Genomic DNA, 27,948 nt, shown 5'->3' with positions numbered 1-27,948 from the left:
GGAAGATGCCCATTCAGAGGATTCATCCTCCAGGACTCAGCTAGCTCTGACCTTCACCGAGTCCCTGATTCCATCCCAAGTGCCACTCAGAAGAAGAGAATCCAGGGCCTCTCCAACCCCCACCAGGACAGTGACCTGGGGGCCTCAGGGGGTCACTTCCTCCTGCAGGGTGAGCCAAAGCATTACTCCTTCTTTCCAGAGCCCAGTTTCCTGAGGAGCTGCTTCCCTTTGGAGAAGAGACCCCGCACCTTCTCGCTTGTGCCCTGTGGCCCCCCAAATTCAGTCCTAGGGAGGTTGCCAGGTCCAGGCGCACAGGGCCAGCCTGGAGGCACCAGCAGCCATTGTGTTGAGCTGGCCCAGTCCTGGAATGTGAGAGAAAAGGGACAAAGTCAGGGCCCAACCCCCCGCCACTGCCCCCCCCACACACACAGAGCACAGAGAGGCGGATGAGCACAGTGATGCTGAGGGAGCACTGGGCAGGAGTCCAAAAGGACAGCGGCAGGCAGTTCTGCTCTGTTCACCGGGACCCGGGCAAGCCCCTCCCCTTCTCTGAGTCTCTACGGGGAGCTGGGCTGACAGAGTTCAAGGGTCCTTGGACCTGACCCTCAGGAAGGGCACCCCAACTTTTCCCATATCATCCCCTCCCAGTGAAGGGAGAGCCAGGACCAGGACCACTTGGAGGTAGCCAGCTCCTCCACGGAAGGAGGTTCTGCGCCACCTCGCCAGCAAAGGAGCATGGCCTCCAGCCCAGCCATGTGCTTCTCCAGGGCCTTCAGGGAGGGGAGCCAGTGCCCACTCCACGGGGAGGAGATCAGGACTCTTCCTTGAAAGGCCCCTGGGAGAACTGCTGGGAGCCTGGGACCCGAGACAGTCGGGCATCACTCAGCCCCAGGCCCTCCTTTAGCATCCCTCCCTTGCTGAGACACCTGGCTCCATCGCATCTGCGAGTGTTGCCTCTGCCATAGGCCCACCCAGACAGTGCTGTTAGTGGCCTAAGGACAAGGACTGGGCCAACAGGAGAGCCAGCAGGATGTCTCCCCCAACCGCCCGTATTCCCACATTCCCCACCATGACCTCCTGTGCCTGACACATCCCCTGACACAAGCCAGGTCTTGCCACCCTGTGTTCTCCACTCCCCTCTCCCTCAAATCACCACTTGCCACCAGAGCCTGGTGGTCTCCTGGCCAGAACCAGCCATGGCGCCCTGACCAGAGGCAGGGAGCTGGGGGCCCAGCCTGCGGCCCCACCCCACCAAGGCTCAGGTGATGTAGCGGACCTGCCCACCAAGATGTCTGCTAGCACCAGAGGTTACAGCATCTACTACCAACCAGGAGCCCCAGGCCCTTCCCCAGGGCTCCTTCTACAACATCCCAGGAGGGAAGGGTTGCTGGGGAAACAAACAGAGAGGGTCTCTGAGCTCCCCCAGACGGAGTGTGGGGTTATCTATGGACTCCAACTGTTTAAGCCCTGCCTCCCATCTCATTCCCCCAGCAGAGGATACTGGGAGTTGGAAGTAAAATCATGCATCTGATCCCCTAACAAGTCATGACGCAGAGGACAAGGGTGGGAGACTATTATTACTGGTGGCTTTACAGTGTCATCTGTCCGTCACCAATAATAATAATATTATAATACCATCATCTATAGTATCATAATACACTGAGGAGTCATAATGTGGATATCATGTAATATTCTATAAGCCATATACGTTATAGAATCAGAGGCGTCAGCTAATATTCCGGGACATTATATGCTAAGATGACATGTATTCATTCCTCTGACAGCTGGCACTGGCCACAGGCAGGGAGAGGGGATGATCCCACGATCCTTAGAGCAAGACCTCCCTCCCTCACTCCCTGGAAGAAAGTGGAAATGCCGGGTCAGCTCCAGAAGGAGAGACAGGGAGAACTGTCTGGTTGCGGTGATGTGAGGAGTGGGGTCACGTGGACACAGGGCCAGCCCCACTTACACGTCGCTCTCTCTACATATATCTATCTCCAGCTAGCACTGGACTCTTCTCTTCCTCATTCTCTGAAGAACAGGGAACAAAGAGAGGAGATGGGTTATGGACGGACCCGAGAGTTCTCCGCCTGGTTACCAGGTTGCCAGGTCACAGGGGCTCATCCTGCTCTGCATTGTCTTTGCCTTTGGAGCTAATGCAGATGGAAAGCTACGGTTTTCTGGTTCAAGCGTGGCCTCCTTACCCTCTCCCTCCTCTGTGAGGCTGGAGCTTAACTGCATTGCACCCACCCTAAGAAGAGGCAAGCTCGGAGATCCAGAGCCCAGGAAGCTGGGCCTTGCTGGGCAACCCGCTTTAACAGGCTCCCAGGAGACAAGGAGATGCAGCAGGTGGGAGATTCCCTGAAACCAGGGCTGGGACTGGCTCGGGGGTGGGGGCCAGGGGTTCTTTTCCACGGGGCCCCCTCACCTACATCAGCCCCAGGGTGTGGGCAGCTGGGCTGGGGATCAGGGTCCTAGCCACCACCCCTCTGCAGAAGGGGCACCTACTAGGAGGGAGCTGGCCCTGGCTGCCCCTCTGACAGTAACTCAGCAGCTCCAGCCTGGGCACAGTGTTCACTGGATCATCACCCCCTGCACCCCTCCCACCACACGGCCCTGGCCCCACCACCACTCCAGCAGGACAGAAACCTAACTGTTGAGCTGGGAGCCCAGCTCCTCACTGACCTGACTCTCAGCCTGGGGTGTCCCAGGCTCCCTGTTTGAGCCGCCCACCTCAGGCCCAGGGCCCTCCAAGAAGTTGGATGGAACCAGGCCCCTCTGTCCATTTAGTTCCCCCTGAGGAGAAGATACTGGTGAGACAGATCAGGAAAGAGACGTCAGCCCCACCGCCTTGACCCGGAAGCCCCTGGAGGAACAGCCTGGGGCAACATCTCTGCCACGGGAGGTGGCCCATCCATTCCTCCAGGCGTGCATCAGGACCGCTTGCCCAGCCCCTCCCAGCCCGGGGAAGCCCTCTCTGCTGGGCTGGCGAGGGCTGTGGCTCCCGCCCAGCGTTCTCACATAGTAGAAGCCATCATCGTCCATGCCCCCGAACACAGTAATCACGTCCCCTGCTCGAAAGGGCAGCTCTGCCTGTGGAGAGACCCAGAGGCCGGTGGCAGGCCCAGGAGGACCTGCCACCACCACACCCCGTCATCGGCTGGGCTCTATCTGAGGGTCCTCACCTCCACATCCATGTTGGGGGAACTCTCCCGGGGGTTGTAGTCAAACGCAGCCACCATGGAGCGGGGAGCTCTCGGGCTGGCAGAGGAGACCATCTTGGGAGGGCCTACAAGGGCAGAGGACAAGACTTGGGACTCTCTTGGGACTCCCCCACCGTCCCCCACCTCTGCACTGGAGTCCTGCTGAACCCCATTCACCACCTCCTCCACTAAGTTGTAGCCCCCAAGAAAAGACCAGAGGGACTGCCAGCCCCATCCCTTCCCCAGTCTCCCCTACACAGGGAGGGCCCCTCACCTGCACAGTGCTGGGCAGGACCTTCTGACTCAGCTGTGGAGAGAATGCGTGTGTGAGCCCTGCCCCTCACATTCTTGCTCATCCCAGCTCGGGTGGTGCAGGGCAAGCAGATGCTCAGCCTCGCATAAGGGATGCAAGAGAAGGGTGCTCAGAGAGCACTTGAGCCCAGCCCTGTTGGTGTGGGTAGTGAATCAAGGCCCAGAAAGGCTAAGTGATTTCCTGCACAGAATTTACAGTCAGGTGCTTTTTGGAACAGAGGTCCTGGCAAGCCACTCGCTGTCCCCACTAGAATGAAGTAGCCCTCCTGGAGAAGGGATGGATGTGGTGAAGGTTTGCCCTGATCCTCTTTACTTACTCAAAACCCCACGTGTCTCCCCAGAGAGCCAAGCAGTGACCCCCCACCTCCACTCATCCTCACAGGCCCCTGAAGGAAAAGAGGGTTTCACCCACCTTTTTTGGATCGGCGGGGCTTGGGGGGAGGCCCAGTGGTGCGGGCTGCGGAATACAGAAAGGGACCATTCCCTGATCCAGGAAGGCAAGTAGATGTGAGAGAGAAACTGAGGCAGGAGATAGGACAGGGACTCTGGAGTCTCCTCTTGGGGCCACGCCAGGGTCCCTGCACACAAGTTTCTAGAGGGCATTCCTCTCCCACCCCCAACCCCCAGGATCCAAAATACAAAGCCCGTCCCCTCTGTAGCAGACCCCACTCGGAGTGGCAAGCTCACGCTCTGTGAGGCCCCAGTGGCTCTGCTAGACTCGATAAATGCGGCTTCCCCCCACTCCAGACACACGCTCTCCATTCTCCAGACATACAAAGCTCAGGAGGGGGCTGACTTGGAACCGAGGTGGTGGGATGTGGGTGAGGACAGCAGCAGATCATACCTGAGCCCTCAACGAGAACATCTGGAGACAAATAACCCCGCTGAAACAGCTGCTGCCTCCCTGCAGGACTGTCCACAGCCACCTCGGCCACCATGTTGCAGGGGATGTAGCCCATCCGGCCCCCACCTTCGCCCCTGTAGAATCCATCAGCATCCTTGTCCCCAAACACCTGGAAGCAAAGACCAGCTGTTTCAGGAGGCCAGTTCGGCTTGCTCCCTGTGCCCGGGCCCAGCCCCGTGGCAACACACTTGAAACAGCAGAACGCTCTGTCTTCTGCAGGCCCTGGAGCAGGAAATGGGGGGAGAGGGCCAAGAATAAGGAGCAGAGAGGAGAGAGAAAGTAGCCCTTTCTGCATTATCATCACCCACTACCTACATGTCCATGTCCCCGGCCCACCGCAGACTTGATCTCTCCCACCTCAGAGCAATAGCAAAAGCCTTCAATAAATACTTGGAAACATAGTCAAAGTTGTGATGTTAACAGCAGCAGTTGTATTGGGCTATGTGCCAGGCAGTGTAAGTACTTTATGTGAATCGAATCATTTAAACCTCAAAGAACGCTGTGAGGAAGGCACTAACATTATCCCCATTTACCAAAGAGGAAACTGAGGCCCAGAGGAGTGGATCTGTTCACGGTGACACAGCCACCGTGGCAACCACCTCATGTGCTCTGGCCCATGCACAGGTGTGGCACCTCCATGCGGGAAAGGGGAGGAGGGAGGACCAGACAGGGAGCCACCTTCAGGATCTGGCCCTCCCGGAAGGGGAGCTCCTCTTCCCCGGCGTCAGGGTTGGGTGACATCGACACAGGATCATAGTCAAACAGAGCCACAAAGACCCTCACGGGTAGGTCCTGGTAAGCCAGCACTTCTTCTGGGGGGCTCCTTGGAGGGGCTGTGGCAAGTTGGGGAGAGAACAATGATAATGAGCTCTGGCCAAGGGGTTAGAAAAGGCCCCCTCCACCTAGCCCAGCCCCCATCAGCTACTCACCCAGCTCAGTGGTGTCTGGCCTGGGGGCCCGGGTCTCTCTCCGCAGGGGGCCCCTCCACCCAGAGCTGTCCTGCCCTCTGGGCTCCCCAATCTCTGTTGCCTGCAAAGAGGGGGCAACAGAGGGCAGAAATGTCACGCCATCCCTCTGGCGGGCAGGGACAGGACCCCACACGTGCTCCCCAGCTCTGCCCCGTCAGCGTAAGCAGCACAGCAGAGCAGGGACACGACATTCCTCTCCTGGAGTCTTGGTCCAACCTCTCTGGAGACTTCAGACACCCCCTGGTGGGAGGGAGGGCAGGTGGGGAGGCCCCAGTTCCAGCCACCCTAGTAGATGTGTGCAGTAGAGGGGACTAGGGTGAGATCTTAGAGTTGACCAAGGAGCATGTGAGAGGAGGGCCTCTTCTCAGCGTCAGGGTTGGGTGACACTGGACATCACAGTCAGTGGCCTAAGCGGAGGACAGGGCCTACCCGCCCAAAGGCAGGGGGCTGGCCGGCGGCAATTGGTGACTGATAATAACAGAATATCGTGCATCCCAGTTCCGATCAGCAGAAGCAGCAAAGCAGTGGAATGTGGGTGGGAGGAGACAGGTGGGGGAGCCCGGAGGCCCCGCCCCACCTCTGCTGATGAAGGCGGCAGCGTGGAATGGGAGTGGCTGGTGGGCAGCAAGCAGAGCCACCGGCAGCAGCAGGCAGGGGCTGCCCGGGTGGGGAGTGGGCACGGACCCGGGAGGCTGGCTCCTTGGCTCTGCCAGTCGCACTGTGGCCTCTCCGCTCTGGCTCCCCTTTCTCCCAGGCCGGGAGGCGTGGGTAGGGGTTGGGGCCTGAACTGGCCTTCAGAGCTCCCCTGGGCTTTCCTAGGGGTGCTGTGCCCCAGGCCTCCCCATCTCTGAGGTAGCAGGAACTGGTGATGCTGATACCCCCGCTGCCTGCCTCCTGCTCGTCCTCAGAATCATATTCGATGCTGATTTCCAAGCACTTGGGGGAGAGGCAGCTGGCCAGGCCAGATTCTGGTGTCCGGTCGCGAAGGCACCTCCGGGAAAGGGCCAGCCGCCCTCTCCCACCAGCCTCTGGTCCACCCCTGGTGCCCTCGCCCACAGGCGGGCCGCCCCTCTCCCGTGCGGGGCCCGGTCGTCCAGAAGCCTGGGGCCCTCCGCCATTGCTGAGAAGGCGGCTGCAGTGTTCGCGGGGATCTGGGGACCGCTTGCGGTTTGGGGACTTCTCGGTGGAGCCACTTCCTCTCCTCCAGCTGCTTTCACCAACTAGTCCGGGCATGTCGTCCAGGTGGTCCCCAGCACCGGAGGGCTCAGGAGACAAGGGACATGGTCCAGGTCCTTGAGGTCGACTGCTGTCACAGCCCAGCCCCAGCAACGCAGGCTCAGGTGGGCTGCGGTCTCGGGAAGAAGAGCCTGCCCCTGGCTGCTCCTCGTCCTCCTCGTCCTCCTCCTCCTCCTCCTCCTCAGGGATGCTAAAGAGCTTCTTGCCGCAGAACTGCTGGAGGGGCAGCTCCAGGATCTGCTCCAAGATCTCCTCGTCACTGTCAGTCTCAGAAAAGGGCTCGGGCTGGGGCTGGGGCTGGGGCTGGGGCTGGGGGACAGGGGGAGGAGGGCAGCAGGGAAGAGAGGTCCATGGGAAAAAGAAAGAGCTATGACCTTTGCCCTCAAACAAGGGCAGGAGTTACAGGCAACCCTGTAGCCCTCCCTCAGCTTCCTCAAGAGGAAGGAGCAGAGAGGGGGCTGGCCCAACGTCACAAAGTGGTCCAGGGAAGAGCCAGAGAAAGAATGAGGGATCACATCCAAGGAACAGGCTACATGATGCTGGGGGCCCTGAGTGACAGGAGCAGGTCATGCCTGTAATAGCCAGAGGCCTCCCACCCCTTCCCCAGCAGCTCCCACACAAGTATCTCAGATGGCCAGGGTGCTGCATCTGGTGGGCTGAAGCGAGAGAAGGTGCAGCAAAGAGCTCCTCATCCTCCCATTTCTTCCCAGGAGGGCAGAGGTCAATCCTGAGCCACTTCCTATCTGCTGCTTAGGACGGGGCCCAGGCCACACACCAAGAATGTTGCTGGCACCCAGGGGTGGCTGGAGCAGCTGCTGACACATGGGGTAGAGACCCCTGGATCCCGAGGTCTAGGGCCCACCAGACCCTCCTCACCCCATTACCTTGGGCCCATTCTCCCTGATGCTGTTGCCAGCAACCTGCTTCTCGAAAGAGCAAGCCCTGGAACCCAGCTCCTCTTCCTCCTCTTCTTCCTCCTCCTCTTGGATGTCTGACAGATCTGAGTTTCGGCCATGGTCCACAAGGGAGTTCACCAGACGGACCCCGAGCTCTGCCACATCCTCCTTCTGCAAGAGGTGAGACAAAGGAGGAGAGGGGGAAGGGCAGTGAGGGACTTGGGGTGGGGGCACTCGGCAAGGCCAGCCCCAGTCAGGATGAAAGGGGTCCCTTGGCAGAGGGAGAGGGTCATGTCCCAAATGGGGGTATACATGATGCGGGGAGGGAGGGTGGAGGAGAAGGATGGGAGCCACAGGGAAAGAGAAATCTGGGCAGGTAATGTGGCAAAGAAGCAGACAGACACACAGCACAGACGAGAGCAGAGAACCAGCGGAGAGGGTGACCAGATTTTGGTTGGAAGGAGGCAAGGAGGCAGACCCTGATACTTTGAGGTGCCACAGTATGTCCCTAACCTCGTACCTCAGCCTTGGGCCTCAGCCCAGCCCCCATGTCTCCTCCGAGGCTGGCCTCAGCACAGGGCACCTTCTGGGCCAGTGCCCCCTCGGTGGAGCAGGGTGCCGGGCAGGCCTCTCCCGCGGTCCACTCAGCATCGTCCGGCGTCAGTGAGGAAGCTTCAGGGCCAGGGGCTCTCTCACCCACGGCTGCCTCACTGGCCCTCCTGTCCTCTGAGGTGCCCAGCACAGGTGCCCCAGCCTTCTCCTGGAATGGGAGGCACTAAGGAAGGGCCCAAGCCCCAGGCCCTTCTCCCAGCACCCCCCGCTCCCCCTTTCCAGTAGGTTACCTGGGAGCAAGGTTCCGGGGGCTCCTCTTGGGATCCTTTCGGTGTGTCTCTGAGAGGGCTTGCTAGGGGCCCCCCAAGAGGCTCTTGAGTTCCATGGGGCTCGGGGCACCGGAGGGGGGAGCTGGGGTCTCCAGGCCCTGGGGAGGCTGGAGCAAGGGGTGGTCTGGCCTCTGAGCTTGGTCGTGGTGAGGGGCAGGAGACCCTGGCTGGCAGGCAGGCCGCAGCCAGGGCTGGGGCAACAGGAGCTGGAATGGAGTCAGCCGACTCGCCATGGGGCGACATGGTGCGCACGGCCACCTCGCTGCACACCTGCAGCAGCTGCAGCTGGGACAACTCCACCAGCACGCTGCCCGCTGTGGGCGAGGCCACCTCCATGATCTGCAGGGCGGAGGGAGCACAGGACGAGTAAGGGAAGCTGAGCTGGCCGAGGGTGAGGCACAACGACAACCACGGTGACGGGCATTTACCAGGCACTGGGCTAAGCCCTTGGCATGCCTTATCTCATATAATCTGCCTGGCCAGAGGGCTTCAGTGCTAGAACGGTGTTTTGAATCCCAATTACCAAAGCCCATGCTCTTAATCAATCTGCTACCTGATGCCCAAATGCCAGGGCCCAGGCATCGCTGTGCCAGGCTGGGGAGACTAGACCTCTGAGACCCACATCCTCCTCCCAGGGTACAGGCGGGCAGAGTCCCCAGGCCATACCTTCTGTCCATCTGCATAAATGGCATAGCCTGTAACCCGGACGCCATTGGAAGTACCAGCAGCATCAATTGTTACTGGGAGCCAGCTGATGATCAAGATTCCAGGGGAGGGCCCTGGCTCAATCTGCACATCCAGGGGGGCATCGGGAGGGCCTGGGGAAAGGGGACACAAGACCCAGTAATGCAGGACACTCCCCGCTGGAGATACCAGCCCATTTTGCCACTTCCCTGAAAACGCTAACAATAGTCTCCCCTTCCATCATCGCCCATGGCTTGGCCTCTTGGGTGTTATAGACAGTCAATGCCCAAGCCTGCATACCTGCTGGGAGTGTGGAGAACTGCAGGGTGGCAGTCCGCTGCTCCGGCCTCTCCCAGCCTGGTTCCCAAGACCCTCCAGGAGGGAGCTGAGCCTCTACTCGGGCCTGATAGAGTGTACCAGGCTGCAGGTGGCAGAAGGTGGTCCAGTAGGTGCTGGGGCGGGCAGGGGGGCATTCTTCCCCATTGAGGTAGATGGCATGAGCCAAGTTGCTATTGCCGGGAACCCACGTGATCTCAGCAGACGTGGCTGTCAGTCGATGGACTCGTAGCTGGCTAGGTACCACCCTGGCCTGAGCCCCCATCGCCAAGCAACAGCGCAGAGGGTCAGAGCTGCCCCGGCTGGTCAGGGCCTGCACAGAAACATGGAGCGGCCCAGCCCGCAGGTCCAGGTTCTCAAGCACAGCCTTGGGGGGCGCCCCAGGTCCCAGGGCCTGACGCAGCTCCCCATTCACAGAGATATGGTAGCCGCGTACTTCCGCTTGCTCAGGAGGGGGCTCCCAGGCCAGCACGGCGCTGTGGGCCAGCTGCTTGAGGACGGCCAGATGGCGGGGATAAGGCACAGCAGAGGGCTCGCCAAGGCCCTCGGGAGGGGGGCTCAGACTGAGCTCATCCCCCGCAGCCTCCTCCTCTGATCTGGGCTGGCTGCGTCCCCCGACGCTCTGGCCCCCACTACTGCTGCCACCCCCACCTCCACTCAGGAAACTGAGTTCAGGGCCTGAACTGTGGGACAAATCAGCGAGCTCCGAAGGGAGGGAGGTCAGGAGGTCGTCGTCGGACACACGTTCTACGAAATTTGAAGGGACCAGGCCCCTTCGGCCATCCATGAGCTCCCCTGGCAGAGGGAGGGCAGGGAAGGGGAAGACAGAGAGGAGGTAGAGAAAAACCAGTCCAATAAATGCATTTTAGCAATGGTCAGTGGGCAATACGCATCTGATTCAAATCAAGGTTTACCTGCCAACGCTTTTAAAAGACAAGAGCAGTCAAGACCTGGCTTAGGGAGCTACGGTTCGTTTTCGTGAGCGTGATTACAGTACTGTGGTTATATAGGACAGGGCTTCTTATTTTTAATGTGCATATGAGTCACCTGGAGATCTTTTAAAATGCAGATTCTAATTCTGTTGGGTCTGGGCGGAGCTGAGATTCTTCTGCGTTTCTAACCAGTTCACAGGCGAGGCTGATGCTACCAGGACACAGGCGCGCATCCGTGTGCGCTGAGGGGGCGCACGCGGGAGCATGTCTAGGTAAAACGTCATGTCTGCAGCCTGCTTTTCAGTTGTTTTCCTCTTTTTACCTTCCTGAACAAAATGTGAACAACTTCTGAATCTAGGTGGTAGGTAGGCGTTCATTGCATTATTTTTTTTATTTTTCTGTACGTTTGCCAAGTTTCACATTACACAGGCCTGAGGAGTTGGGGCAAGGGCGCCCCTCAACTTTCCTTTGCCAGTTTCCCTGAACACTTGACTACAGAGTATTGTAACATGTGTTGCTGTTTGTTTGAGGGATGTCAAGGAAGGAAGAGACTGGGCCCACAGCATGTCATGTCGACCTACTTTGGGAGAAGGGAAAAGATCCCCAGGGAACAGACGAGAGCCAGAGGCTGCTGGGCCTTGGTGGGAGGCAGGGGAAGCAGGGGGTGGGTGTAGGGCCTGCGAGTGTCCCCACCACCCTCTCTTTCTCTCAGGCTAGGAAAGGGAGAAAAGGGTAAGGAAACTTGAAGAAGAAACAACAGAGACTTTCAATAAATTAGATAATATCAGCACGGTAGTGGGTTGACTAGTGGTTTCCAAAAATATGTCCAAGTCCTAATCTCTGGATCCTGTGAATGTGACCTGATTTGGAAAAGGCATCTTTGCTGATATTAAGTTAAAGAGCTTGAGATGAGATCACGCCAGCGTATCGGGGTGGGTCCTAAATCCAGTGACAAGTGTCCTTATGAGAAATGCACAGAGAGACGCTGAGAGAAGAGGAGAAGAGGCAAGTGACGGCAGGTGCAGAAGTGGGAGTGATGTGGCCACAAGCCAAAGAACACCTGGAACCACCAGAAGCTGACAGGAATGGGAACAGGTTCTCCCCTCCAGCCCCCAGAGGGTGTGTGGTCCTGCCGACACTTTAATTTCACATTTCTGGCCTCCAGAGACGTGAGAACACATTTCTGTTGTTTTAAGCCACCCAGTTGGTGGTAGCTTGTTATGGCAGCCACGGGAAATTGATATAAGCCCTAATACGAAGGACTGTGATGTTCACGGGAGAAGCCTTCATCTGAAGGAGGCCCACAGCCCTGAAAGGCTGGTGCTGGAGTCAGGCTCAGGCCCAGTGCGTCCAGGTGGGACCTGATGCAGAGGAAGCCGTCACTTAGCTAAAGTTTGATGAGGAATATGGCATCCTACATCCAGTGGTCTCCATGCCTTTAAATCTATCCCAGACTTTATAGTTCAAATTCTAGAAATGTGTGGTTGGTTAATATTTATATTTTTGCCGCCCCCTCCCCCCTTCAAAAAAAAAAAAAGTGTTAGCTTTTTGTTTATTTCATAACAAAAAACCTGATGCCTGGCCAGGGACACCCTGGGGAGTCTTTTCTGCAGGCTCTGCCTTGTCACCCCGTCTCAGTAACGGGGCATCTACCTCAGTTGCCTGATTCCTTGTGGGCACTGGAGAACTGTCCTGATGCCCACCCCCTGTCTGGGCCCTGGCACAGGCTAACTACTTGCTAACACCCTTTCTTGGGCTCTGGACCCTGATTCCTCTTCCCCACACGCCATGGGAGTCCAGCCTCAGACCTATGCTACATACCTGCCCTCAACGTCTCCAGTGTTAAACACTGCTATACCCTGTCTGCCAGCACAGACGTGAATTCAGCCAGAATTCCGTGTCGCTGTCCACCATCTGGACTGTGGTAGGCCCTGCCCTGGCCTGCTTGGGGCAGACCTGCAGTCAGACCAGCTGCCCCCTTTCCCAGGACCCTCCCTTTCCTTTTCCCCATAGGCTGCCAGGTCTCTGTTGCCTTTTAGGTGAGTCTGAAAAGTTACGGTGGGCTGAGCATGCTGCGAGAGAGGGTGGATGGGTAGAAGTCTTTCGGAAGAGGAGCTGAAAGGTAGGGGAATGGACAGAATGACCCGATACCTTCCTACCTTCAAAAAAGCCATCCTCATCCATGTTGCCATAGATGTAGATGTACTCGCCAGCAGTAAGCGGGAGTTCTGCCTCTGGATTCTCGTTGGGGCCCTCGAAGGGGTTATAGCTGTCGGAGGAAGCACGGAGCCAGAGTACAGTGAACTACATCCCACCTCCATGTCCTTCTCTCCCCACGGCCCGAGGCGGAGACTTGGTTGTCCACCTCTAGCCAAATGGAATGCTCACGGCACCCACCTCAGCCCAACTAGGTTAAGAGGACATGTCCGACTGGGATTCCAGGACCAAGCCCATCATCTCCAGATGCCTCTGTCTTCTCCTAGCCCCTTCCTCCTACACCCCCAAATCCTGGGGGAATGGAGAGCAGGGATGAGAGGCCCACCTATAGCGTGCTAGGAAGACCTGGATCCTGGCTCCTCCCCGGCTGCCCTCGGGAGCTGCTGGAAGCAGGGAGATGTTGTCTGCCTCCAGCTCCTCCACCTCACTGGCTGTGTCCACCTGGGGAGACAGAAAGGGCCAGTCCTCTCCAGGACCCAGGCCGATGGGAAAGAAGGCAGGTTTACAGGCGGAGCCAAAGGTGGGCCCTCTGAGAAGGGAAAATGAGCACGTGGGGGACAAGGCCCGCAGCAATGAGTCTCACTGGTTTCTAAACCAGCTCCTGAGCCAGCAGATCCTAGCAAAGCCCAGCTGCCCTGGAGAGAGGGAGTGGGAATAACCTCCCCTAGCCCTGACCTCTACTGCACCAGGAAATAACCACTTTCCCCATCGGAGATGGGGCCAGCCACACTGGAATGGGTGGGTGTCCAATGGCAGTTTTTCTCCTTAAGGTAAAAACACAGCAAAGCACTTGAACTATAAAGAGGTGAAGGCAAGGAGGCAGAAGCTCTAAGAAGTGTACTGAGCGGGTTGACAGGGCCCAGATGTCCAAAGCCAGCACCACTGTTCTGTCACACGAGGGGGCAGTAGAGGCCCAGGGCTGGGTTCTACCACGTGCCACAGCCTGGGACAGCTGGCTACTCCTGACCTGCTCCCTCCACTTTCTGGAGTTTGGAAGGTACGGAGAGGTTGGAGGTGATCGGAAGAGTTGGGAGTGATGCCCAAGAACTTAGTAATAATAATAGCTGCCACATTTCAGCATCTAGTGTGGGCTCCGCACTGAGGGAGGCACTTTCCTTACATGTCTTCATGTAAATCCTCACAACTTACAAGGCAGGTTTTATTAGCTCTAAAATCCAAACAAGGAAACCAAATCCCAGAAAGGGTCTTGCCTAAGACAAAGCTGGGATCTGAGTCCCGGAACCTGGGCTCTTTTTCACACACGCCTCACTTCTCTCGTGAACGGTCTCATTATGTGGATCCTGGCACCCAAGTGCCTCCTCCCACCTGGCCCAGGACTTCTGTAGGGCTTCTCTGAGCCCCAGCGGGGTGGGGCGGGGTGGCCCCAAGGAGGCCCTGAAGACGGCCCCTCCAGAGCTCCCTGCCACAGGAGGAATCCTCAGGCCCTTCTCTCCCAGGGCCTGGCTCCATTTCCCAACCTGGGACCACTCATAGTCCAGCAGCCACCCAACTCCTGGGGACCCCAGAGAGGTCAGGGCCACCTCCCCTCCCACTTTGCCGAGGTAGAGTGAGAACCCAGGCCCCTCCCCAGCACTGACCTCAGGCGTGGGGCATGACTTGGGGCTGTTGTGGATGGACTCCGAGCGAGAGGAGTTGGAGAGAGACTCTGCCTTCTTGGCTGTCCTTCGAGGGACCCCGGCAAGGGTGGCAGGGGCAGGCTCAGAAGACTTTGAGGTGCAGCGTCCTGGGGAGCCTGGAGGGAGGTCAAGGTCTAAAGAGAAGATGGCACATCCGTGAGTGTGGGGTCTGTGGCCTGAGGAGGGACCAGGGACCAAGGGTCACTTGCATTATGGGGTCAGGCCCTCCATAGCTGGGTTCCCTTACAAGGAGGGAAATGTTTCGGGGGAAATTACTATGAAGTGGAGGAAATTTACATGTTATTTCACATGGTCCTCAGAGCAGCGTGATGAGGTGCCCTGAGTTAGTCCTTTCTTACAGCCTAGGAAAGCATGGCCCCCCGAGGTTCAGCAGCAAGTCAAAATTACATGGACCGGTGAGCGGCTAGGGCTGGGACCACCAGATCTGACCGATGCCTGGCCCCGACTCTTCACAAGCCCACGCTGCCTGCCTCTGAGTCCTGGAGCCCAACGCCCAACCATGAGGTCTTGTTGGAGGGAAGGAGCAGTGGCCTGAGACACCTGGGCCAGAAGCCAGGGCAGCCACTCTAGACCTGGTTCTAACTTGCTGTGTGACTTCGGGTGAATTGTTAGCCTTCTCTGACCTTGAACTCTCTGCTCTCTACGAAATCCCCAAGCCTGGAGATTCCAGGCTAATGTCCCTGGGAGTCTACCTTACCTTTGGGGCTGGACCCCCGGCAGGGCTGGGGGGTAGAGCAGCAGCAGGGGGGTGGCGGGCGATCCCCAACGGGACTGCAGCCCAGGGCCGAGGTGAGCAGATCCAGGGGGCCAGGGTGCAGGCGGAAGGCCTGGAGTTCCTGTGCCAAGAGGCTGAAGCGCTCTGTTTGGCTGCGGCACTGCTCCTCAAGCTCTCGAACCCGGACCTGAGCCAAGGCCCACCATGAGCCACCAGGCCCAGCAAAGCTGCCCAGTTCTGGCCTGTGCCATCTCCACACAGCCCCACACAGGGCTTCAGCTCACACTGCCCAGCGCCTAGGCCTGGGCACCAACCCTGGGCCTGGCTCCCCCATTGCCCTTAATAGTGTCTGAGCTGAGGGTGAAGTGCTGCAGCTGAGGGACATCTTCACCCCAGCCTCCCCCAGGGAAGGGCTGGGGCTGGCCTCCCTCCCAGCACCCCCTCATGCCCCAGGCAGTGGCACTTCCTGCTTCTGGTGCTTTCTAGGCCAAAAGGAATGGCTCCCACCCGCATCACCACCAATATCACCTCAGGAGTTTTCTCAGCTCCACTGCTTGTCACCCTCCCACAGTCAGTGACCCAAATCCCTGCCCACAGAGAGGTCCCCAGAGAGATCATATATGGGAGCTAGGGACATCTTGTGACAGGAATGAGCCAATCCTCAAGACTGTTTTGTCAGGTATCCCGAGAGGCCCAACATTCGGAGCTCTCCCCCGGCCAATGTCAAGAGGACCACGGGTCAGACTGGTGATGAACTTCCTCAAGGGCTGAGCGGCTAGGCTTTAGAGGAGGTCTGGGACGAGGCGATGGCCTGCGTGTCTTGTGGGAACCCTAGCCCATCTATAGACTCAGGCCTGCTCCCAGGCACTCCTTGCTCTGTTAGACATGAGAGTTGGGACCACTTGGACCTGAGGAAGGCAATGCAGCTCAGGGGGCCTGGGACACCCCAGGGAGGTGGGGGTCGGGAGGCTGTACCTGCATGGAATCCAGCGTAGACTGTGGCAGGAAAGGAAAGCACAGAGGAGAGATTAGACCCCGAGACCAGAAAGGAGGGCGAGAGAGGGGCCCAAGTGGACACCGTCTGGTCAGTACCTGGACTGACTGAACAGTTCCTACACTGCAGGATATTCCAAGGTGAAGGCAGCTCTGGGTGTGGGTAGTAGTGAGCCAGCTGCTGTCAGACACCGCCTGGCTGCGCCTTAGCCAGAGGAGCAGGCCGGTGGTGGAGGGGATTCTCTAGGCACTGGAGTTCGAAGGGCCCTTCCTGCAACCCCATACTCCAAACACAGTCCATTCCAGCCCACCAAGTTCTCTCTCCCCTGCCCCCTGAAGCTGGCGTTGCTGGCAGACATCCCCAGGGACCTACCTCCAGCAGCAGCACGGCCCCTTCATGTTCCCTCTTGGCTTCTGCCTGGGCCTACAGGGGGGAGGAGGCAAAATGCTGGAGGGGAAGGATGAGGAATGGAGGTGGGATAGAGGGAGAAGGAAGGGACGGTAGGAAGGACGAAGGGAGGGCAGAAAGAGGGGAAAGGAAGGGGGAGGCCGAGGGTTCCTCCCTCCCAAACTCCTACGCCTGAACTATACCTTAGGCCAGAAGGCAATAGGGTCAAGGACAGCGGGCCTGATGCTGCTGCTCTCTCCGGGACATCCACCCTCCGGTTTCCTTCCTATCTCTCCGGGCGCTCCTCCTCAGCCTCTTTCTCCTGCTCCCCTTTGAATGTTGGGGTGCTGCTGAGCCCACTTTATACTCTTCACTCTCCCCCAAGAAGCCCCTCTAGTCACAACTAGACACACTAATGACTCCAAAGCCTATCTCCAAAACCAGCTTCCCCATGACTCCAGACTCATTGATCCAACTGTCTGTGGACATCTCTGCTCGAATGTTTAACCCACAAACTTGGCCAAAACAGAACTCAGAACTCAGGACGGCCTGTCTCTCAAGTCTGTGGCCCCTTCATCCCTCACCTCCTGGGAGTGAAAGGCCCACCCTTTATTAGGGTTTACTCAGCAGACGGGTGGCAGAGTGGGGACTGATTCCATGACTGGAACCCGGGAAGTCTTGTCGATTCTATCTTCAAAATATACTTCGAACTCATCCACTTGTTTCCACCTTCACTGCCTGCTCCCCAGTCAGACGGCCATCGTCTCCCACCTGGACCCCTAGCAGCAGCCCCACTCCCCCAGTCCACCTTCCACCGCGCCACCAATGTCATCTTCTAAAATGATGAAATTAGATCATGCAGCTCCCTATGTGGGACCTTCCAACAGTTTCTAACAGCTCAGAGGGCAAAATATCCAAACTCTTTCCACACCCTTCAGTGCCCGAGGCCGTCTGGCTCTTGCCTGCTACTGCTGTTCTGTCCATCCTACTACATTCCAGCCACTCTGGTCTGGATCCCAACCACTTCCTGCCACACGGCATTTGCACTTCTAGTCCCCTACCTAGAGTGCTCTTCAGCTGGCTCCTTCTTGACCTTGGGGATTAAAACTTTCCCTCCCTGCTGACCTCTCTAAAGCGGCCCCTCATCCAATCCCAGTCACTCTGCCACACTGCCCTGTTCACTTCCCCCACTGTGCTCGTCAGCATTGCACTTGTCAGCGACTTGGATCATCTCAATCACAGATCTGCTTATTTGCTGATTGGTCAGGGACATGGTCTTTGCCTGCCACTGTGCCCCAGCGCCTGGCACACAGTGAGTTCTCAGTAAATGTTTGTTGGATGAGTGGATGACTAAGCTGGGGTCCAGCAGCCTACCACCCTTCCATCACTGCTGCCCCCTAGACACCGTGTTCCCACCTGCTGCAGCCTCCGGACCTCCTCCTGCTTCTCCTGCAGGCTGAGGCGAGCCTGCTCATGCTCCACCTCCAGCTGCTGCCGCCTCTGGGCCACCTCCCGCATGTGCTGGGAAAAAAAAAAAGACCCTGGGTCAAGGCCATCTCTATAAAGACCTAAGAAGAGGGAGCCTCAGACTCCATGTGTGTCAGATACCCTCTGTTAAAAAAGAAACTAAGGCTAGAGAAGGAAAGGGGCTGGAGGCTCCAGGACTGGGCCTCAGGCCCCAGTGCCCCACAAAGGGCATATTCAACTGTCCCACTTGCTCCCTGTGCCAGGGACCAGTACCCTCCCACCCTCCCCCACTGACACAGGCCTCTCACCTTCAGCACTTGCTCCAGGCTCTCCAGCTTGCTCTGCAGGCCCTGGCTCTTGCGAAGGGCCAAGTCCCTCTCTTGCGTCACCCCCAGGAGCTGGCCCTTTAGGTCTGCATTCTCCCACTCCACCTGGAGAGGGGGGAGTGGCAGGGAGCTGGGTGTGTGAGCCCTGTCCTATCAGCTCCTTTACCAGGGAGAACAGTACCCTTCATACTCCAGCCCAGTTCTGCAGGTGGAGGAGACAGCCCCTCACCAGGGGCCAAGGCCACGCAGCACCTGTGTGGAGTGGCTACCTGCTCCTTCTCCGTGGCTCTCCCACTGAGCCGAGAGTTCTCATCCACGAGGCGGGCATTCTCATGCTGGGCTTCTCTCAGCTGCAGTTCCTGAGAGACCAGAGGAGCTCTGGGGGAGGGGGCCTGGCACCCACATTCCTCCCCTCCCCCCTCCCCACACAGAGGACCCTGCCTTCCCAGTCAAGGCTTTCCTTTTCCACCTGGAGCCTGCATCAGCCAGGACAGCCCTTTCCTGTGCCGCCCGGGAGGGAAAGTGTGTTCTTGAGGGCAAAGGGATGAACGCAGAGCAGAAAGGACGCCCACCACCTGGCTGGCCTGGGGGGCAGGGGAGCTGGCCTCTGCGAGGCCCTCCAAAGCTCACCAGCTCCTCACATCGCCTCTGCTTTTTTCGGGCTTCCTGCTCCAGGCTCTCACATTTCTTCCGCTTCTTGCTAAGTTCTGACTCCTGTGGGGTCAGAACCAAGGGCTCCTCATGTGGGAAGGCAAAGCTGCCCACAACAGGTCTCCTCCAGCCCTTGACCTGGGGACTTACCAGCTGCTGCACCCTCTGCTGTTTCTCTGGCTCCCCTAGGACCACAGGTGGGTTTTCCACATCTTCCTGTGGAGTAGCCTGGAAAGAGCCAGGGGCACGGGGCTGGCACCTGAGAACAGGGCCCCAAGGCAGCCTGCTCCCAGCCCAGCCTGTATGTGGGACGTTCCCACCCATCTGACAGTCAGCCAAGAGATCCCTGCCCAAGAAGTGTGTGTGTGTGTTGGGCAGGGGGGGGGGGGGGGGGTTCTGTCTTCCCACTGCCTCCCATCACCTCCAGCTGATGTGGAAGTGCAGAGGCTGCACCTCTGTGTCCTCCAGACACTGTGCTTTGGGATCCTGAGACCCATTTGTGCCCCAGTAGATAGGTCCCTTATCCAGGCCAAAGCTTTCCCTTTTTAGCTTCTTCCAGCAGCAGGCCTGCTCTGCACTCAATAACTGTCCTGGTGTCCTTCAGTGCCTTAGGCAGAGAATTAGGCAGCCACCTGGGTCCCCCGGGATGTGGTGTTCCCAGAGCTAGGAGTTCTAGACAATCCAAATCTGGGCATGGCCGAGAGCAATGCCAACCTGGCCAGGCCCTCCTAAAGCTTCCCCCAAGCCCACCCTGTGGCACCTCCCATTTATCTGTGCAAACTCTGGAGGAGGACAGGTCTAGATGAAAGGTGCATCTCCCTCCCTGGTCCAGGCAGAGGGGCAAAATCTGAGCAAGAAGCACCTCACACCCTGAGGCCTTGGTCGCTATGGAGTCCCTTCTTCCACCCCTCATCCCAGAAGGTGGACCTGGGTGCTGCCCAAGGAGATAGGGGATGGAGAGAAGCCAGACCTCCAATTTCTGGGGGTCCAGAGTGGGGTCCCTAGCCTTCGCGACAGGTGCTGTCTAAGCCCGGCGCCCAGTTAAGGTAGCCCGTACCTGGAGCCGGGGCGGACGCACCGCTGCCCCTGGGTAACCGGCCCGGGCCTGGCCGACAAGACAGGCGCTGAAGGGGGCGTCCCCGCGCAACGGCGGTAGCGGGAGGCGGCGGCGCGGGCTGGGCCTCGGGCGGCTGCCAGGGCAACCAGGGATTTGCGGCCGGGCCGTACCACTGGCGACGCGGCAGGGGCGGAGGGGCGGGCACCGCGGGGCGCGGGCCTGCGGAGGGCGGACCCCGAACTCCCGGGGGCGGGCATGGCACAGGTACGAGCGCTGGGAGACTGGGCCGGGACCCTACCGCTGGGGTCGGGAAAGCGCCCTAGCCCTTGGAGCGCGCGGGCCACCCGCGGGTCCTCGGGGCTCTGAGCGCGTTCCAGGAGGAGATCCCGGAGCTGCCCCACCCTCCATCACACGCACCCACACACCTGCCCTGGTGCCGGCGCTCACCTCTCCCCGGGCCCTGGGGGTGGGCGCTCCTGCTCGGACCCGGACAGAGGGGCCCGAGGGCCGGAGCGGCTGGGACGGCTCCCGCTGGTTGCGCAGGGCGATCTGCCTCTGCAGCCGCAGCACCTCCCGCTGGGACTCGCGCAGCAGTCGGTCGAAATCCCTCACGTGGAGCCACTGGGGGCCCTCCTGGGTCGGGGGCACAGGGAGGGGAAATTAGCCTAAACCCTTGCCCGCCCCAAGTCATCCCCTTGCTGGAGGGACCCCGGTGCTTGGGGACGTGCACGTCCTCCCAGGCATACATGCCTTAAGCATAGGTGCGTTCGTATACGCTTCTGCTAGCCCGTATGTTACATGCACAATAACTCATTTACTGCGCACTCACGGTGTGCCCGGCACTGTGCTAAATGCCTTGTGAACATTGCTTCACTCAAGTGTTAGGTTATGTGTGGAGTCATTCAACCGAACCCACTGGCATACAGCCTGAAGCCTGGAGCACAGAAATACCCAGGTCTGGGACTCATGGCTCCGCCCCCTTTAGTTCAGGCTTCTCCCCACTCCCACCTGGGCCGTTGCCAGGGGAACCTACTCCCCAGCAGCCTCCACCTTCCCGCTTCATTTGCATCTCATTAACATCTTGGTCCACATCCCATCAGCCAGGCAGGTGGCTCTGGGTAGAACTGAGCTGGATGGGATGACCAGGGCCTCCTCGCACCTTGCCTGCCAGGGTGAGCCTGGCCTGCAGCTCCCTGCACTCCCGCTGCAGAGCAGCAATCTGCTTGTCCTTGGCCAGTAGAGCGCTGGCTGTCTCACTGAGGTCCCGGGTTCGCTGGCGGGCCAGGGCCTTTCGGCACAACTCCAAGCTGGCCCCTGGAAGGGGCACAGGAGCACTCACCTGGCCAGAGGAGGGATAAGGCCAATGGTCATCTGAGGGCTGGGGCACTTCTCCTGGTCCTCAGCTCCTCCCAAAGGAGGGGTTAGGTTGAAAACCTAGAAGTGTGGCCTCTTGCTTTTACCCTGTGTCTGGGGCTTCAGGGCACCAACAGCCTCATTTGACCCCATCCCAGCAATCCTCAAGCAGGACTGACAAGGTTAACACCACATCCTAGTTTAAGCCCAAAGGATGCTGCTAATTTAGGGCTGCCACTGTGATGGGTCTTCATCCCTGCCCCCACAGGCTCTGCACCCAGAGATGAGCTCAGCAGGAGGTTGTAGCCAGCACCAACATATATTCCAGAATCCTGCTCCCTGCCTGCTCAGGAACTCCCCACCCAACCCTCCCCTCCCTCCTGTAGCATCCTAGCCTGGCCAGCATTCACCCTTCCTACACTTTGACCCCTGAGTTCCTGCTTTTCTGGGTGCTGAGTCCATGACTCCCAAACCCCACTCCTCAGGCCCAGCCCTGGCTTCCCTCTCCCTGGTCACACAGCCTTCATCCTGCGAGCTCCAGTCCTCACCACCTTCAGGTTAGTCTCCTGCAGCTTCCGGGCCCTCTCCTCCAGGCGCTTGGCAATGACCGCCAGCTCTGCGTTCTTTCGCTTCAGCCTCCGCACTTTCTCCTCCGTCTCCGGGAAGCTGCTCTTCCTCTGACAAGGAGTCAGCCAGAATAGGGCATGTGGGAAGCACCCCTGCTGACCCGATCCTAACTGCACATGCCTTGGGCCAGAACCCTGGGCTCACAGTGGGGTCCTCGGCAACTCTGGATAAGGGTCAGGGATCACGTCACCTCCATGTGGCCCCCACTGGGAGAGATGTACATAGGATGAGGAGGAGGACACTGAGGCAGAGGGACAGAGTGTCTGAGTCTGCCTTCCCCCAGCTCCAGCCAGGACCCAGGACTCGCTTTCCAAGCCTCACCAGCATCTGGTTCTCCTCCTTAAGGATGGCACAGCGCTGCTGCAGCTCCCCCAGGGCCCTCAGCAGCTCCAGATTGGGCCTGTTCCCGAAGCCCATGTTCAGCTTGCCCTGGCATGAGAAATGACAGGGCACAGGGCCTCAGGAACCCACCCGACCTAGTCAGAGCTCTCCCACCATGGTCCAAGGAGACATGGAGACAAGAAGATTCTCCCCCATATCCCAGGCCTTCAGAATGCAGCACAGAAGGGACTATCTAGTCCTCCCTGCCCGTACTGGCACCCCCAACACTGGAACCCTCTCTGGTAGTCCCCAATTCTCCCCATCCCTGCTCATCTCCTGGGAAATGCCAGCTTGAACTCCCATCCCCACCACTCTAGGCTCCATGGTCCCTGAGTCCCCTCCCCCAAAGTCCTGGTCCCTCCATCTTCTACAGGAGACTACTCACACTCACCCCAACCTTGTCCTCCCTGGCTCAGCCCAACACTGAGCCCCCTCCCCTAAATCTGCTTTCTCTGCACTCTGATTCCACCATATATCTTCACACACCCCAGTATTCTCCAGCCCCCAAGGACAGAGATTCACAGAGGAGGAGACACAGACAGACAGACTATCAGAGAGAAACTAACAGACGGAAGGGGGAGGGGCAGAGCCAAATGTAGACAGGCAGAGAGTCAGAAGGACAGACATATGGCAAAGAATAGAGCCACTGAGATTCCTGCCCGAAGAAGGGAAGACAGGTAGTCATAGAATTGGACCCACAGACAGAGAGATAGGCCAGGAGAGGGGAGATGGGCAGCAAGGTTGCATATCATGCCCCGGCTGGAGGGCATGATGAGAGGCCCCCCCACCCCTCAGACTAAGTCCCCACAGCTACCTTACCTTATGGAAAGCCTCCACCTCCTGGTCCTCCAACCTTGAGCAGCTGGGTCCGGAGCTTGCTGCTTGCTGCCCCTGGCTGGGCAGCCCAGTTTCTGTTCCTTCAGGATCAATGTCCCCCATAGGCCCAGGGCTCCAGGCTCCTTTGGGCTCGGAGCTCTCCAAAGTCCTCAGTTCTCCAACCTGCAGAGCTGCCGGAGTGTCCGCAATGCTTGGGACTACACCTCCAGGTTTGCCCCCTTGGCCTGGAGTCCAGTTCTGCCAGGCAGACAGTGCCCCTGGCTCCATGGCTCCAAGGCTCCTCGGCTGTGGGAGGGGTGTCAGTTGCTCTATGGCTCTGCCAAGGGGCCCCAGAACTCAGGCCGGGGGACATCACCCAGCCAAGTGGAGGGGCTGGCAAGGGTCATGCCAGACCAGACCCCTTCCTCTCTGAGCTCTTGGCTTCACCGGGGCTCCATCCAAGGTTGGCCGAGTTCTTCCTCATCCACAAAGGAGGCTGCAGGAGTCGGGGTTGCCAGAGCTGGAGCTGGGAATATGTGAGCTCTGTCTGTTTGTGGCTGTGTGTATGCAAGGGTGTCCCCGTGGGGGCTGGGAGGATGTGCAGAAGCCACCGACAGCAGAGCCTGGGTGAGTGTGTGTGTGTGTCTCCAGGTCTGTCTGTTCAGGTCAGCACTGTCTTACGTGTGTGTTTGGAGGATGGTGCCCCCACTTGTGTATGTTGGAGGGTAGTGGTTCTGTGTGTCACTGTCTGAGCCTGTTTCAGAGTTACCAGTTGTTTCTGTGTGTGTGGGGGTGGGTGTCTGTATTGCAGGGCTATGGCAGTGTGTGATGCTGTCACTGGTTGTATCTGAGCATCTCAGTGTTGTGCAGCTCCGTGTATCCGTGTCATTGTGTGTCCGTCAGCGTCTGTGAGTCTGGCCATCCATCACGACTCCTCAGCCTGGCTGGGGTCTGCTGGCTGCTGGGGTGATCCCCAAAGGTCCGTTGTAGTCCTTTATCTCCCGCTCCTCTTTCCGCTGTTTCTCACTAGCTGGATAGCTTGCTGGGCAGCCGGGCTGGTCCTATGGAGGCCTGGGTCGGTGGGCTGTTTGCATCATAGTCTCTGTCCCTGCTGGCCTCAGCTCTGGGAACTGCAGGGGTCCCCTACAGCCCCGGACCCCCGAGATGGTGGGCACGGAAGAAGGCTGAGCCTTAGAATCTGGGGGGTGAGCAGGGAAGAGCCAACCTTCCCCTCCCTTCCCCCTCCCCTCCCGCCCACCAATAGGAAGTCGGCTGCCGGTTTCCATGGTGATGGCGCGGGACTGGTGGGCTGGACAGGCAGATAGGGTCGGGACAGAGGGAAGAGCAGGTTCCTCACGGGATCCCCGGCCCAATGCCCCCAACATGTGGCCTCCCACAACCCCCATACCTTCCGGGGTACAGAGGCAAGAGGGTTGCAGACGATCCTCCCCACATGGGCCCAAAGACAGAGACAGAGACAGAGGTGGTATGACAGATAGAGATCCAGCCATGGAGAAGGACAGGAATAGAAAAAAATGGGATTTGAGATGAAACAAAGAAAAACAAATTTAGAGAATGAAAACAGGAAGATAGAAGCAAAGACACAGACTAGAAATCGGCTGAGAGAATCGCTGCAGCTCCCTCTGGCAGAGAGCGTTCCAGGGCAACCTGGCCATGTCGGCCCCCACAGGAGACCACATGGTCTGCTGGGCTGGCTTTGCCCCACACTGGCAGGAATTTCATTCTCTGTCTAGCCATGGGTTTTTTTTTGTTTTTTGTTTTTTTTTTTTTTTTTTTTTTTATCCTCACCTGAGGACATTTTTCCATTTTTTGTTCAGGTAGAGTGGGAGGGAGAGAGAAGAACAGAGAGAGAGAGAGAGAAACATCGATGTGAAAGGAACACATCGAGTGGCTGCCACCCGCACGACCGACCAGGGCCGGGGACAAACTGCAACCGAGGTACGTGCCCTTAGCGGGAACCGAACCCGGGTCTCTCAGGACCGCAGGTCGACGCTCTAACCACTGAACCAAACTGGCCAGGGCTAGCCATGGGTCTTTTTGCTATGGGAAAATGTCATTTTTGGACAAGGACATGGGAACTCCCCACACAGAGTTGGCCAGTACTACATGGAGGCAGGAGCCTAGATGGAGTCCTCAGAGACAAGGGTACTGAGAGAGGCCTCAGGGAGGCTGCCCCTGTCCCCTCTGAACATGGGACTCAGTCCATCTGCACACAAGCCAGCCTCAGCCAAGAACGGGGGCCCTCTTGTGGCACCCCCGGGGAATAGCAGCAGAGCCCCTACCCATGAGCTCCAGCCAGGCCAGAGCTGCTGGAACAGTGGGTGGGCTGAATGGGGAGGTGGCGTCATCCTCACTTTCCTAAAGCAGTGTGTACATCAATGTGTGCACTACTACCTGATGTGTGTTGCTGTCACGTCAATATAAAGGCATGCCATTATGTGCAAGCATATGTATAGTAGCATATCTAGAACTGACATGTATTTATCTCTGTATATATGTATGGGGCCATGGTATTATTGTATATATGTACACACATATGTATTATGTGTGTGCTATTCTGTATCTATGGGTCTCATTAGGTATGCATGTTTCTGTGTATGTGTCTACTTGCCACAGTGTCTGTATTTTTGTTGTTGTTACTCTTCACTGGAGGATATTTTTGCCATTGAATTTTAGAGTGGAAGGGAGGGAAGGAGAAAGAGAGAATCATCCATGTTAGAGAGACACATCAATTGATTGCCTCCCACATGTGCCCTGCCAGGGGCCCCACCTGAGACCGGCAATCGAACCTCAGACCCTTCCGTCTGCCAGTCGACACTCTAACCACTGAGCCAAACCGGCCAAAGCCTGTATCTATATTTTTATGTGCATGTGAGGTTTTAATTGTGTGAGCATATAAATTAGAATACATGTCATAATGTGTGTATATGGATGCCTCTCTCTCTCTATATATATATATATACACATATGACACATTCTTATTCTCATGTAGTCATGTAAATATGTGTAGTGACATGGTTTTATTTATATATATCCATGGTTTTAGATATATGTATCACTATATATCTATTGTATATTTATCACCATGTATGAGTGTGTCACTGTATGTGTACATGTTTGGAATCAATGTGTTTCTTATGTGAATATCACTATGTATGTATTTGTGTGCTCTTCTGTTTGTGACACACATAAGTGTTTATATCATTGCATGTGTGTTCACTCTTGAATATTTATGTGTCCTGAGTGTGTGTATATCCCTGTGTGTCATTGTGTGACATGCCAGTATGCGTGTTGACAGCGTATGTGTATGGGGCCTGTGTGTAAATGCACATGCATGCTGGGGTATGTGCTTTGTGTGTTAGTATCTGATGCTTTGTGTGTGTTTGTGCCCAATTCTTATACTACCCAGGATCCCTAGGTGTTCTTAGATTAGAACTGGAGATGAGCAGCCTTCAATTTGGGGGCGTGGAAAGCAAGTGGAGGGCAGGGCAGTGCCAGAGCTAGGGTAAACGTTGGGAGGGCCCCTCATAATCCTGCCCTCCCATGTCCTGTCCCCTTTATTGGGTTCACAGAGAGGTCTCACCCCAGGCCCATCCTCCCTCTGCCAGTCGCAGCCTGGCAAGCCTGGTTTGGTCTCATAAGTGGGCCAAACCCATTTCTCCCAGCCGCTCCCCGAGCCACCTGTCCCTGTGCCTGTTAAACCCATTCGCCCACCCCTCCCACCTGACCCCCAGCAACAGAGTCTCAGACAAAAGAGAAACAAGGTCCATTGTTTATTAGTTTAGGATCCAGACACCCACCCCCCCATACCCCTCCATCTACCCTCCTTTCCCGCCTCTTCTTCATCCTCGGGTCTGTGCACGGCGGCTGGGCCCCCACGCGGGGCCTCTCCACAGCTGCCTCAGGTGCCGGCGTGAAGCCCCATGTCCAACCCTCCCAAACCTCGGGGCAGCCGAGGAGCTGATGTGGCATTTGCCCGGTTGGCCAGAACCAGGAGGACAGACGTGGGGGCAGAGGAGGCCTTTCAGAGTCTGGGCAGGCGGGGTGGGTGCCTGAGGGGCTCACCTGTCTCGCGGGTCCTGAGCGCGGAGGGCAGGGCGGCAGCGCGGCGGTGGCGTGGTCTCCGAAGCCCACAGTACACTCATCCATAAAGTAGGAAACACTACACCCTCCAGTGCTGTTAGTAGTGCTTTCTACTTTATGGGTGACTGCACTGTCTGTCTGTCCGTGTGTGAGTCCTCTTCAGGCCGCCTGCTCCTTCTCCTGACCCCTGTTTCAAGAGCCCCCAGCCTTCCCAGCCCTCCCTGTAGATTCCTGAGACCCCACCACCTAGCCCATGGCCCCCAGGGGGCCCGCCCTGGGCCTGTGGGCCGTGACTCAGCATGGCGCCGGATCTTGCCTCCTCTACCTCCCTCCCCCCACTTCCTCTTTGCTTCCCTCTTCCCTTCCCCCTAGGGCTCCACCCCATCCCCCCACTTTCAGGGCCACTCAGGTAGAGACGACCACCACTCATCAGATACCACAGTCCCCAAATCTGACCCCCTGAGTGACCCCTCCCAGCCACACTACCCACCCTCCAGAGTCCAACTGAGGCAGCCACAGCCTCCTCTCCTCAAGGCCTCAGCTTCCAGCCTCCCTCCCCCAAGGCCTTGGCCCCAGCCTCCTCTCCAGCCCAAGGCCCTGACTCCTTCACTGCCCAGTGGCTCCCCAGGCAGGAGCCCAAGGCTGTCTCAGCAGAGACGGTAGCCATGTTGGGCAGAGGGAGCTGCTTCGGGCCTCTTGCTAACACCAAGTCCTCCTTGTCAGCCTCTGCTCCCCCTCTGCCATCCCCACCCTATTCTCTAGCTCTTGTCTCTTGAAGCCCTGGACCCGCTTTCTTCATCTGGGGGCCAGGGGCCATTTTCCCTTCCCCAGGATTTTAAGGCG

The 27,948-nt window shown here is 58.0% G+C and overlaps 1 protein-coding gene across 2 annotated transcripts; it reads right to left on the bottom strand.

Annotated features, from left to right (window-relative positions):
- Positions 1-185: 185 nt before the first annotated feature.
- TSPOAP1 (TSPO associated protein 1) lies at positions 186-23,499 on the bottom strand. 2 transcript variants are annotated; one of them, XM_036268853.1, is made up of 32 exons: positions 23,005-23,499; positions 22,126-22,233; positions 21,726-21,854; positions 20,984-21,163; positions 20,272-20,457; positions 18,918-18,995; positions 18,747-18,830; positions 18,386-18,475; positions 18,099-18,221; positions 17,740-17,844; positions 16,309-16,359; positions 15,918-15,938; positions 14,925-15,129; positions 14,168-14,340; positions 12,895-13,010; positions 12,512-12,621; positions 9,385-10,215; positions 9,067-9,218; positions 8,362-8,739; positions 8,040-8,279; positions 7,508-7,690; positions 6,072-6,914; positions 5,349-5,448; positions 5,098-5,252; positions 4,360-4,528; positions 3,928-3,999; positions 3,478-3,510; positions 3,186-3,289; positions 3,022-3,093; positions 2,686-2,796; positions 1,970-2,031; positions 186-362 (listed from the first exon to the last, which is right to left on the bottom strand). In XM_036268853.1, exons 1-31 carry the CDS (start codon positions 23,287-23,289, stop codon positions 2,002-2,004), a joined length of 5,517 nt encoding a protein of 1,838 aa, XP_036124746.1. In that variant the 5' UTR covers positions 23,290-23,499; the 3' UTR covers positions 186-362; positions 1,970-2,001. The 2 variants fall into 2 exon arrangements, with proteins under 2 accessions (XP_036124746.1, XP_036124747.1); XM_036268854.1 differs by having other exon boundaries at positions 3,928-3,972.
- Between the last annotated feature and the right edge of the window lie 4,449 nt (positions 23,500-27,948).

The sequence above is a fragment of the Molossus molossus genome, unplaced genomic scaffold, assembly GCF_014108415.1.
Source record: "Molossus molossus isolate mMolMol1 unplaced genomic scaffold, mMolMol1.p scaffold_m16_p_19, whole genome shotgun sequence".
Classification (NCBI taxonomy): Eukaryota; Metazoa; Chordata; class Mammalia; order Chiroptera; family Molossidae; genus Molossus; species Molossus molossus.
Note: the sequence above shows the minus strand (reverse complement) of the source record. Positions and strands in the feature narration are given on the sequence as shown.

Bases quoted from the DNA above. Each gene is read 5' to 3' on its own strand.
- TSPOAP1 (XM_036268853.1), bottom strand. From the start codon at position 23,289: ATGGAGCCAGGGGCACTGTCTGCCTGGCAGAACTGGACTCCAGGCCAA. The intron at 16,360-17,739 runs GTGGGAACACGG...TCCCCCCTGTAG, and splicing joins AGGTCCGGAGGCTGCAGCAG to GCCCAGGCAGAAGCCAAGAG. The intron at 9,219-9,384 runs GTATGCAGGCTT...CCCTTTCCCCAG, and splicing joins GTTCTCCACACTCCCAGCAG to GCCCTCCCGATGCCCCCCTG.